The sequence below is a fragment of the Pleurodeles waltl genome, chromosome 9, assembly GCF_031143425.1.
Source record: "Pleurodeles waltl isolate 20211129_DDA chromosome 9, aPleWal1.hap1.20221129, whole genome shotgun sequence".
Lineage (NCBI taxonomy): Eukaryota > Metazoa > Chordata > Amphibia > Caudata > Salamandridae > Pleurodeles > Pleurodeles waltl.
In genome coordinates this window covers 68,865,063-68,878,369 of record NC_090448.1, presented here as the reverse complement: position 1 = coordinate 68,878,369, position 13,307 = coordinate 68,865,063, and the positions used below count along the sequence as shown (strand labels likewise).

The window sequence follows — 13,307 nt, the reverse complement described above, 5'->3', positions numbered from 1 at the left end:
TCTGCTGCCTCGTACACATTGCTTTCCGAACTTGCTGTTTCCAAACAACCCCCACTTGACCATCTGTTATAGGTCCAAATCTCTGTCCTCACAGATTGATGCTGCACTACCAACTATCATATGAGATGACGCCTTCCCTTTCCCCACTACCATACACCCCTGTTCCTCTCGATCAAGCACAGAAGGAAAATTCTTCCTGCATACAGAAGTCTCAAAAGGAGAACTCTGTTCCCTCCATATCTTACTTGTCCCTGCAAACACAGATGACCAGTTATACCTAATCCCCTTACATATCTCTTAGTCACCCCTACCTGAACCCCACTCACAATACATAGCGTACAGTCAATCCCCACAATGTTCCCCCAAGCCCACTCACTTCTTCCAGATCTCACCGCACTGCTCCACAATCCCCTTGCATACTCCTCCTTTCCCTTATTATTCCACAACGATGCCCACAAACACTACCCCTGCCCATCACCACTTGTTTATCCTGACCTCCCAACACACAGCCCTAGTCTCATTCAGTGCACTATTAGCCCCATCTTTCTCATCTTCCCCAGTCTAAGGACCTGGAGCTATAGCAGACATCACTGCCATTTCAATCAAATCTTTGAACCAATTCCAGCACATATATTTAATTGAACCAATCACCTAACTGCAAGTGCCCAGCCAGCCTCTCACAGTGGGTTACCTATCTCCAGTGGTCTGCAACCCTTAAATACTTTCAACTAAAACCACTTTCCAACAAAAAGTGCTAGATGAACATCACTCTAGGCTCTGCTCTATCGAACAGAATCCTCTTGAACATACAAACTGCCTCTCCTCAGCTCTAAGTTTCCTGGCTGTGTGATACAATGACCCACATACGTTCTATGTTCTCTGCTCTTTTAAACTTTCAGTTCCCTCATTTGACGTCTGATCATTCCCGATGCTCAAGCCCGAGGAGCAATCATCTACCTCATCCGAAATGATTCCACCCTATTTTTCTGAGGCTGATATTGACAATTTACTTGCAAGCTGTGATGTTCTTCCCCCTCTATCACCTCAGCCTCCACAACTTCCACTTGTCTAGTTAACCCCAATCAAAACAGAATACCGACTATCTCGTTGACTGGAGCCAAACCTCAAACCCGCTCTACAAAGACATTGGCTAGCTGGAACACTAGTCCTATTCTCACCAAACCCCGGGCCACTCCTTACACCAAAACAGTCACTACAGGTTTACGCTGCATGCTCCGTACCTGTAGCTAAGCAGCGGACCAGGCTAAAAACTGCGGACGGTATTTCCACTACAGGCTTCCTCATTTCAATGCCTGACTCTGAAACTACACATGCAGTACAACTATCCTTTCAGATTAAATGCCAACTATCACCACCTGGGCGACAATGCAGCTTTTATCAAGGAATACATGGGTCTCATAATCATCCAATCACTTGAGGGTGACAAAGGTGCTTATGTTGAGACTTTAATCTTCGCTGGGCATCACAGATGAGTCAGCAGCTCATCACTTTGCCTCATTCCTTTCTGGAAATGGTTTGATCTAACACAACTTGAGACCCAACCCATGTGAAATTATTTATATTAGACTTAAGATCCAAAGGAGACCTGCTCTCAGAGATAAAGCCCGTTTCAGTAGATAGGTCTAAACATGATCTTATACCTCTCTCTGCTTCTCACGCATTCCATGACCCCAGGCCTAATAAAAAGGGAGATAGCTTGGTTTTATGCGGCAAGACTGGGGACCGCAATAGGTCTAGCATCACTGCAAAAAAAATTCTACCACACATCAGTCCCAACGGAGATATCAGTCATTTGACTGCCCAATATTCTGATTGTCTCACAGATCTGCTTGATGAGCTCCAGAGCAAAATGAAGAGACCTAAACCATTGTCTCCCTGGTTTAGTAAAACTCTGTATGAAGAAAGAAGAGCCATGAGATTTCTGAAGGAGGAATAAGCACAATTGTTTTTCACCATCTACCTTGCATGCCTCCAAAATGCAAGATTACGAGACAAAAGGAACATTTTCTTTGTGAAAGCAACTCATTTTGTATCACTCAGTGACTCAGTCAAGAACTGGCCAAAACAACTTTTCTGACTGGTCAAAACTGCTAGCATACTCCCACCACTCTTCCCCATTCCTGTCCAGCAACGAAATCAAGAGAAATTGCACATTTCTTTAAGGGTAAAGTAAACTCACCGAAAAGTCATTAGTTATCAGTCAGTCCGAATAAGAAACCCAAATAAGCAACCCAATCCAAATCCAAAAACACTGCTACACTTTGGCATAATTCGGGAGGAAGAATTACTGAAAAATGTCACAAAGACCAAACCATCAAATTATTTTTTGGACCCAATTCTGGACAACATTACCAAAAATGTACACATTCATACTTTCCTACTGGTCTAAACTTGTGATTTTCTCGCTCAGCCATGGAGTAATTCCTGTCTGCCTCAACAGTGGACAAGTAACCCCACTGAGCAAAAAACTTTGGCAGTAGCAAAATATCTCAACAATTTTCAGCCTGTTTCCAACTCCCTTTTCCTTTAAAAAATAATCAAAAAACACATACTGAGTCATCTTATTTAACACAAGACAACAATCTACTAGATAATACTAATTTGGTTTCATTCCAGATTGGCACACTGAAACAACTGTGCTTCGGATCATTCATGATGCACATCACATCCTGAATTCAGGCATCTTGGACCTTCTAATTCTTCTTGATCTGTTGGTGGGCTTTGATAAGTACATCACTCCTTGTTTCTTGACACGCTCAAAAACAGATGGGCATTGATTGTACGGTCCTCAAATGGTGTGAATCATACCTTGTATGCATGTCGCAGAGGCTAAATATGAATGCATGCTTTTCAAAACTGGTGTCATTAGCTCAGGGGGCCCTGCCTCCAATCCTAGCTGTGACATTATTTAAGCTTTACATCAAACTCATTAAAGGTGTATTCGGGAACTCGGGGATCCTTGAACATCACTATACTGATGATATCTAACTGTACTCAAAGGTCTTCTCTCCAAAAGACATCTTGAACCTTGCCAAAACACTAAACTCAGTTTAAGATTGGATGGCTTCCCCTCATTTAAAACTGAACTCATCTAAAACTGAATTGTCCCTCATTGAACTCGCCACTGCAATCCAGGATGGAATGATTTAATAACCTGAAAAGCAAAATTACTGTTGTCAACAATGCCAAGTCCCCACATGTCAGCCTAAACAAAAGACTTCAATTTGCTGTTCCAAGTCAACACCATGGCCAGAAATGTGTGCTTCCAAGTGTGTCTTCTCTGGAGTGTTTGCTGCTTCCTTTCAGAGCAAGATCCCAAACCTCTGGTTCAATCACTGGTGCTATCTAAAATCGATTACTGTAATTCTCCTGACTGGTCTTCCCAAGATTCATCTCACCGCCGTCCAAAAAAGCAATCCTACATTCAGCATCATGGTTTGTTTATTGAGCCAAAAGGAATGACCATGTGTTAATGATTCTGGTTTGATTCTCATAACACTTCAGTGGTTTCCTATTGAAGTCAGCGCTATATACAAAGCGGCATGTATCACTTACAAGGCGCTACACACATCCACTCCACGTTACCTGGCTGACAAGCTTGTTATCTTGAGGTGCTAGCCTATTACAGAATGCAGAAGCCCTGTTACTAGAACACAAAACCTTTAAAAAGGGCCGATTTATGGCTCAAACTTTTTCAGGAATTGAGACGAGTCTGGAAGTCCCTACCTCCAAGCCTACGCACTGCTACCTTGCAGGCTATCTTTAAATCTGAACTGAAAGCCTGTTTGTTGTGTAATTATTCTGTGATTGAGTGCACGGCATTTGCTGCAGCTTAGAGCACTGAATATTTCAGAATTCACTTATGGGGTGTTGGATTTATTTTATGCACACATAACAGGCCTCTAACAAACGTTCTGACACCTGGGGGAGAGGGCAAGGGCTCAGCCAGATTCACAAGGTCGGCGGCTAGCTGACAAGAATTTCGATATAGCATCAAATATATTCCTGGAGGGCGCAATGCCCAAGTGGATTGTCTCTCCTGTGTGTCATTGAATTGGCATGTGGTGGGTGAGGAAGCTGTGTTGGCCATAGAAAATGAAGGGGGCGTAAATTGGATGGAGGATATTGTTCAGCATGGTGTTGGTGTTTTTACCAAGGATGAGTGTGTGCATGAAATGGAATCTGATTGTTAAGAAAGGTGTGTCAAATGGTGGTTGAGGGAGGACACAGTGAGTGTGGTAGCCACATCTACTAGGACTTTTATCCAAATCTTGTATGAACTGTCTTTAAGTGGAAGGGATGCTTTGATGAGGGGTGATGGCTATGTTTCCCCTGGTCATTTGAGCAGGAGAATAATATAGTTAGCCCATGAGGGGCATTTAGGTCAATCTATGGTGAAGAGACGAGTTAAGGAAACTTTTTGGTATCTGGGCATTGATGCCCAGATTTCCCAGTAGGTTGAGAGGTGCACCATATTCAAAGAAACTGAAAAAAGACTCAAAGTTGGTTCGCAATCTTGCATTCAGAACACAGGAGAAGTGTGGCATAGTACATGTATGGACTTTAATGCTCCATTTGCCAGGGTGTGTAGAGAGTTAAGATTTGCCATGGTTTTGGTAGTTTTTTTTCAAAATGGGTGGAAGTTAAGTTTATGTGTGAAATTTCCACAACATTTTGATTTCTGTTTTTGAAGAAATCTTCAGAGTGGAGGGTTTTCCCTACATACTGATCATACACAATGGTACCCAACTCACTTTGGTGGAAATGAAAAAATGTTTAGACAGCAATGGTATTAGACATCATTGGACAGCCATGCACAACCGTCAGGCCAGTAATTTGCGGAGAGGGAAAGCTGTATGGTCAAAAGGGGCTATCCAGGTGGCAATCCAGGATGGAAGCAGTGTACGCAATGCTGCAATGTTATAATGGGCATATCGTACCACATTAAATACTGCAACGCTTATTATTCTGTTTGAGGGAAGGAGAGGTCTAAAACCTAGGACCAAGTTAATTCCTGGATGGTTGGATTGTGATGTGAAACTTGTATCTCTGGATCAGCAAGCTGCTGTGCCTCGCACAATTGAAGATGGAGATTGGGTTAAAATCAAAGATGGGTGTGTAAAAGATGTCTATCAGAGTTCAGGGGAGCACTATAAAGTCAAAGAAGTGCATAGTTGGCATGCGATGTTGGACAGTGGTGAAAAGAGATTGATGGAACAGACTCAGTTTAGCTCTCTATAAAAAATGTGGTAATTGTGAAGTGAACGGTGGTGGAAGTGGTTATAACACGTTTATGGTGATGGGAGATGAGGAATTGCAAGGTTGTTCATGAAGTAGAGTGGTAAAGGAAGGTAGGGCACCAGTGGGTGGTGATTGTGGTGAAGGAGTGAAAATGAGTTATGGTGTCAGAGAGGATGGTGTGTGAGTTTGGGTCTTACCTGTGTACTAGAATGTTGCAATTTTCTTCTGTGACTACTGTCTGTGTATTTGCTGTGTGACATTATCTTATCTTCACATCTGAAATGTTATGTTGTTTTATTATATCATTGTTTTGTTTTATATTTTGTTTGTAATGGTGAACGGGGGGATCTATTGTGTCTTTAAAATATCTTTGCAACGCTTGTTCTGAATGGGCTTATGTTTATGCCTGAAGTGTGGGGTCCCATCTGTGTCAGTTACAAGCTGTGACTGCCTCAGGCAGGTAAAACTCTGGAAGGCTGGTTAAAGATCCACTGATTTGAACATATGGTTGCCTCAACCGGATTATTACTTCACCCTTCTGTCTGAAAGACATTTTATTTAATCCCTTTTGGTTTAGTTCCCGCACTGATCAGTGCCGCGAGTCTCACCTATCTACCTCAATTTCATTGGACACATTCCTGCACCTGGCACCCATCCAGGTTCCGTTCCTCAATTTTTTTGACTGCGGTAATGTATATCTCGCTTTAGTGCATTGTGTCTATTCCAAATGATCCAGCAACTTTAGGTGTTGTTTTTGTAAAATGTTCTAACACCTTGGGGTAATGGCCACATCATATAAACCCCCATTAACACATACATACAATACAATGACCTAAAAGTGCTAAGCGAACATGTGTTTTGACATACAAGCCAACGCACTTGATTAAGGTGGGAGTACCAGATTTTCTAAACCAATTACTTTATTTTAGCTTCTGTCGTTGCAGTTATATGTAGAGCGGGCAAAGGAATTGGAGCACTTTACATAGGTCAGCTCAGCTTGGAGCCACCCACGCGAGTTAAAGAGGCGTGGACCGGAATACGGGGATTATTACATCTCTCTGCTGTGTTTATGCCGTCACAGTGGGCCCGGGCTCGTCATAGCACACGCGCGCGCGTCTGAAGAACAGACCTTTCGCCCTATCCAAGATGGCGGCCTAGCGATGAGCGTTGTCGCGCAGGGCGCCTGCACCGCGGGTGGGCGGCGCCATGTAAATAGGCAATGCCGGTTGACTGTTAAGACGCACAGGAGCCGTCGGATCCCGGTCTCCTCTGCTGTCATGAGGGCCGTGCCCACCTGGATCGACAAGGTCCATGACCGGGACAAGCAGGAACAGTGGTAAGTGAGGCTCGGTCTCGGTGTGGGCGAGCGCGGACCGCGGGAGGGATCCTTGGGTAGCAACCGCCGTAACCAAGGTAAACTCCCGTCCAGCCTGGAGGGAGCAGCGCTGTGGAGCCCGTTGAAACGGCCCTGGTTTCTAGCTAGGGTTGGCACCCTTTCACATGAAAATACCGGCTATTTGTTGCTGTTTTAAGCCTGCAAAGGTCTGGATGTGATAGTTATTAAGAATGTAAACGAAACCGTATTTATTCATACATAACATGACTTGTCTGTCCTTGTTTACTTTAGGTATTAGGCATGGCCCATTAACGCAGCTCTAGAAGGCTTTTAGAACGGCTTTCTATTTATATTCCCTGTTTGAAGAATGTACAGATAAAGCCTAGAAATACCGGGTTTACGTGATTTTGCTTATTTTTGTAGCGCCAGGGACATTCAAATACTAGCGGTGTCGAGGATATCGGTGAGGTAGGAATCGTGCTTCCCGCTGAACCTGCAGACTGAATCAGACTGCGCTGGGAGGATGGGGTGTCCAATGTTACAGGTTCAGAGTTAGCACGGGGTGAAGCGGGAGCAAGGCTAGGCACAGTGATGGAGATGGTAAGATAGCCCAGTGCAGTTCTCCTTTATTCGTATTGACGTAAAGTCCGTTTAATTTGTACAGTGCTACTGTGTAACTGACGTAATAGTTACCCCACACAGGAATTACTCGAAACTAAACAATTGTAGCTAAATGAACACACATTTCTGAAGCAGCTCAAACCCCAAAACCATTCTCACTTGATTGGTGTGCTCTTGGTTTCTTAGTATAGCTGAGACATAACATTTCGTGGGGGAGTTAGGAGTCAATTAATCAGATATTTGTAAAGAGCGATTTATCACCTGGGAGTCTTCAAGCGCTGATGGGGGTAAGCGGATCAGTCGAAGAGCCAGGTCTTGACGTCCTTCCTGAACTGAGCCAGAAAGGCAGACTTCCTGAGGTGAATCAGCAGCGTGTTCCAGGTCTGCACGGCGAGATAGGAGAAGGATTTTCCTCCAGCCGTGTTCTTCTGGATCCTAGGGGTGGTGGAGAGGACCAGTTAAGCAGAGCGGAGTTGCCTGGGGGTGCTTAGAAGGAGAGGCGGTGGTTGAGGTAGGCAGGTCTGATGTGTAGGGCCTTGTAAGCATGTGTCAGGAGTTTGTAAGTGATGCATTTGTTGACGGGGAGCCATTGTAGGTCTCTCAGGTGGGAGGAGATGTGAATGTAGATGTCCAGGATGAGTCTGGCCGCGATGTCCTGTATTCTCTGGAGTCTTGTTTGGAGTTTCGTGTTAATGCTGACATAGAGTGCATTTCAGTCGAGTTTACTGCTGACGTTTGAATGGGTGACTGTTTTTCTCGAGTTGATGGGGATCCACTTGAAAATCTTCCGAAGCAGGCGGAGTGTGTGGAAGCTCGAGGATGAGACGGCGTTGACTTGGCGGGCCATAGACAGTGAGGAATTACTCATTGACATCCTTATGAATTAATACAATTTCTTGTATAGTGCCAGTTCTGGAAATTGGAAAAAATACAGTAGAAACTGACAGATTGATGGTAAGGGGTGGCAGTAGAAAGGGTGTTTCTTCGGTCCTCTTTTGGGGGAGGCATGGCGCTTCTGGGCCAGAGCCCTGGAGCTGAGGTAACTTGCCTCTGATGTTAAAGGGTCCGTCCTACTATGGCTTTTTAAACTAGGCCAAGTACAGCTCCTTTCAAACTTGACTCAGTGGTAGTGATGGCTAGCAGTCACAGGGTTCTCAGGAAGGTGAGTGTGGGGGTACAAGAAGCTCAGTACTCAACGGACAACCAAAAGCATAATGGCTTGATTGTCCATCCGTGCACTTATCTTTATGAAAGAGAAGTATTTTAATACACTATGAAACTTGCTACTACAAATGATTCTGTAATCTGTAAATCGGTGTCAGCCCACAGCATCAGGATAAAGTCAGGAGAATTCTATGAGACATGGTTGGATCCCTGTTCTGGCTCAAGAATAGGTGCTTGAGCCGAAATTGAATTGGTTCTCAATCTGCCTGTATATCTCTCAAGGAAACTGAATTGCCTCTAGTACCAGACTTTTTACAGGCAGGGGAAATGACTGATAGGGAAAAATGCCCACTTGATAAATTGAACAATGGGTATTGAAATCTAGTTCTTATTTTACTGAAGTGCGTAACTTACATGCTAAATTACATCTTCTCACCAGTAACCCTGAGTACCCTTCCAAAGATGCAAACTCGAAGCCTTTAGCGTTAATTATAGAAGTTTATTTATTTGAAACAATACAATTATGTGGCACCATAAAAACGGAACAATTAGCATATGTGTTTTCAACTACCATATTTCTCAAATTCTACAGAGAGAAGTCCACCCAAGTTATATTTGAAATCTTCATAGTGCAGAATGATATACTTCACAATATGCACAAATATGTAAATGTTCCAACAAGACAAGTTGAACTCAAACATGTTTCACTGCTTAGAAGGTAGCTCAAACATGTTTCACTGCTCAGAAGGCTTCCTTGCAATGCTTTCAATTTAATTGACTGTCCGATCAAAGTAGAATGAGTAAACCACCGGCAATTTATGTAAAGCATATGACCCAATTTTTAGGTTAACTCTCTAGCATAGATATCGCTAAAGTTGGGATGGTAATACCAGGCAGCCTCTCTCTCAAATTATTATAGTCTAATCCATTAGGATCAAGAATATGTTGAATAAAAAAAAAATGGTTTGGCTGCAAAGTGCAGAGCTTCCCCTCCAACAAGATTGAAAAGCACATCCAGGCGTCATATAGCCATGTTCATCGTAAAATTTGTGATCTATCCTTGTGCTGCATATTGAAGTTTGATGAATCGGGAGACTTAAAACTGCCTTGCAATTCAAATAATTCCAAAATATTTATCAGTGTTCACAGTTTGTGTTAATGTGAAGTACTGGTTGTTTGTAGCCCTGTACATAAACTGAAAATGAGAGTTATGGAACCCATGACTGCTGAATAGGGAGACCTGAACTATGCCTCGATGATGCACTTCTATGAAATACATGCAGGAAAATTGAACAGCTTCACATATTTTACATTAGAAAGAATTGAGGCCTTAATCAGACAAGGAATTTGTTTCGAGAGGCATGAATGTGAGCTCAGGACTGTCTCTATTCCTATAGAAATATCAAAGGTCTAAATATTAGGGAGAACTTGGAGGTATACAATACTGCTTTAAAAAGGAAAAAAAAAAGATGAATAGGTGAATTTACTGGAACTAACCAGATTAATATTTGCCTCCCCACAGATCTAATCGGACATTAGGAATTTGAAAATTGTCTCATCTCCAGATTTAGATTAACTTGCCATGATGAGACTAATGAATTTGTTACTCAAATTTTAATTTGCAGTTGATCACATGGACGGACAGTACAGTAAATAGAAGGGATTTGACTATTTTGAAATGTGTATAGTTTTTAAGTGAGAAATACGAGTTAGAGGAACGAGAATGCCCAGCATGGAAAGCATATTGAGTTATATGTTTGATTTATTGGTTCTTGTAAGGTTGTTCAAATACTGTCAGACAGTAGGAGGACCAGTGGTATTTGTGTTAGTCCTTTCCATACAACGTACTCTTAAATGAGTAGTGAGTGAGGAAATTGGAAAGTAAAGAGGGAGGTGTAAGGAAATGCCTCCTTGGCATGGTTACCCCCTGACTTTTTGCCTTTGCTGATGCTATGTTTTGAATTGAAAGTGTGCTGAGGCCTGCTAACCAGGCCCCAACACCAGTGTTCTTTCCCTAACCTGTACTTTTGATTCCACAATTGGCACACCCTGGCATCCAGATAAGTCCCTTATAACTGGTACCTCTGGTACCAAGGGCCCTGATGCCAGGGAAGGTCTCTAAGGGCTGCAGCATGTCTTATGCCACCCTAGAGACCCCTCACTCAGCACAGACACACTGCTTACCAGCTTGTGTGTGCTAGTGAGAACAAAATGAGTAAGTTGACATGGCACTCCCCATAGGGTGCCATGCCAGCCTCTCACTGCCTATGCAGTATAGGTAAGACACCCCTCTAGCAGGCCTTACAGCCCTAAGGCAGGGTGCACTATACCATAGGTGAGGGTACCAGTGCATGAGCACTGTGCCCCTACAGTGTCTAAACAAAACTTTAGACATTGTAAGTGCAGGGTAGCCATAAGAGTATATGGTCTGGGAGTCTGTTTTACACGAACTCCACAGCACCATAATGGCTACACTGAAAACTGGGAAGTTTGGTATCAAACTTCTCAGCACAATAAATGCACACTGATGCCAGTGTACATTTTATTGTAAAATACACCACAGAGGGCACCTTAGAGGTGCCCCCTGAAACTTAACCGACTATCTGTGTAGGCTGACTGGTTCCAGCAGCCTGCCACACTAGAGACATGTTGCTGGCCCCATGGGGAGAGTGCCTTTGTCACTCTGAGGCCAGTAACAAAGCCTGCACTGGGTGGAGATGCTAACACCTCCCCCAGGCAGGAGCTGTAACACCTGGCGGTGAGCCTCAAAGGCTCACCCCTTTGTCACAGCACCGCAGGACACTCCAGCTAGTGGAGTTGCCCGCCCCCTCCGGCTCCGGCCCCCACTTTTGGCGGCAAGGCCGGAGAAAATAATGAGAATAACAAGGAGGAGTCACTGGCCAGTCAGGACAGCCCCTAAGGTGTCCTGAGCTGAGGTGACTCTAACTTTTAGAAATCCTCCATCTTGCAGATGGAGGATTCCCCCAATAGGATTAGGGATGTGACCCCCTCCCCTTGGGAGGAGGCACAAAGAGGGTGTACCCGCCCTCAGGGCTAGTAGCCATTGGCTACTAACCCCCCAGACCTAAACACGCCCTTAAATTTAGTATTTAAGGGCTCTCCCTGAACCTAGAAACTAGATTCCTGCAACAACAAGAAGAAGGACTGCCTAGCTGAAAACCCCTGCAGAGGAAGACCAGAAGACAACAACTGCCTTGGCTCCAGAAACTCACCGGCCTGTCTCCTGCCTTCCAAAGAACTCTGCTCCAGCGACGCCTTCCAAAGGGACCAGCGACCTCTGCATCCTCTGAGGACTGCCCTGCTTCGACGACGACAAGAAACTCCCGAGGACAGCGGACCTGCTCCAAAAAGACTGCAACTTTATCCAAAGGAGCAGCTTTAAAGAACCCTGCAATCTCCCCGCAAGAAGCGTGAGACTTGCAACACTGCACCCGGCGACCCCGACTCGGCTGGTGGAGAACCAACACCTCAGGGAGGACCCCCGGACTACTCTACGACTGTGAGTACCAAAACCTGTCCCCCCTGAGCCCCCACAGCGCCGCCTGCAGAGGGAATCCCAAGGCTTCCCCTGACCGCGACTCTCTGAAACCTAAGTCCCGACGCCTGGAAAAGACCCTGCACCCGCAGCCCCCAGGACCTGAAGGACCGGACTTTCACTGCAGAAGTGACCCCCAGGAGTCCCTCTCCCTTGCCCAAGTGGAGGTTTCCCCGAGGAAGCCCCCCCTTGCCTGCCTGCAGCGCTGAAGAGATCCCTTGATCTCTCATTGACTTCCATTGCGAACCCGACGCTTGTTCTAACACTGCACCCGGCCGCCCCCGCGCCGCTGAGGGTGAAATTTCTGTGTGGGCTTGTGTCCCCCCCCGGTGCCCTACAAAACCCCCCTGGTCTGCCCTCCGAAGACGCGGGTACTTACCTGCGGGCAGACTGGAACCGGGGCACCCCCTTCTCTCCTTTGAAGCCTATGCGTTTTGGGCACCACTTTGAACTCTGCACCTGACCGGCCCTGAGCTGCTGGTGTGGTAACTTTGGGGTTGCTCTGAACCCCCAACGGTGGGCTACCTTGGACCAAGAACTGAACCCTGTAAGTGTCGTACTTACCTGGTAAAACTAACAAAAACTTACCTCCCCCAGGAACTGTGAAAATTGCACTGTGTCCACTTTTAAAATAGCTAGTTGTGAATAACTTGAAAAGTATACATGCAATTGAAATGATTCAAAGTTCCTAATGTACTTACCTGCAATACCTTACAAACAAGATATTACATGTTAAATTTGAACCTGTGGTTCTTAAAATAAACTAAGAAAATATATTTTTCTATAACAAAACCTATTGGCTGGATTTGTCTCTGAGTGTGTGTACCTCATTTATTGTCTATGTGTATGTACAACAAATGCTTAACACTACTCCTTGGATAAGCCTACTGCTCGACCACACTACCACAAAATAGAGCATTAGTATTATCTATTTTTACCACTATTTTACCTCTAAGGGGAACCCTTGGACTCTGTGCATGCTATTCCTTACTTTGAAATAGCACATACAGAGGCAACTTCCTACATTGGTGGATCAGCGGTGGGGTACAAGACTTTGCATTTGCTGGACTACTCAGCCAATACCTGATCACACGACAAATTCCAAAATTGTCATTAGAAATTGATTTTTTGCAGTTTGAAAAGTTTTCTAAATTCTTTAAAGTCCTGCTAGGGCCTTGTGTTAGTCCCTGTTAGCATTTCTTTTAGAGTTTAAAAGTTTGGTAAAAGTTTGAATTAGAACCTAGAACTAGTTTTAGATTCTTAAAAAGTATTCCAACTTTTAGAAGCATAATGTCTAGTGCAGAGATGAATGTGGTGGAACTCGACACCACACCTTACCTCCATCTTAAGATGAGGGAGCTAAGGTCA

The 13,307-nt window shown here is 44.5% G+C and overlaps 1 protein-coding gene across 1 annotated transcript in view; it reads left to right on the top strand.

The window, feature by feature from the left end:
- The first annotated feature begins 6,393 nt into the window (after positions 1–6,393).
- IFT122 (intraflagellar transport 122) overlaps positions 6,394–13,307 on the top strand; it is a 251,801-nt gene continuing 244,887 nt past the window's right edge. The window contains exon 1 of the mRNA XM_069206316.1: positions 6,394–6,598. Within this exon, the coding sequence (XP_069062417.1) occupies positions 6,423–6,598 (176 nt within the window). The 5' untranslated portion in view covers positions 6,394–6,422. The remainder of the gene's footprint in view (positions 6,599–13,307) is intronic.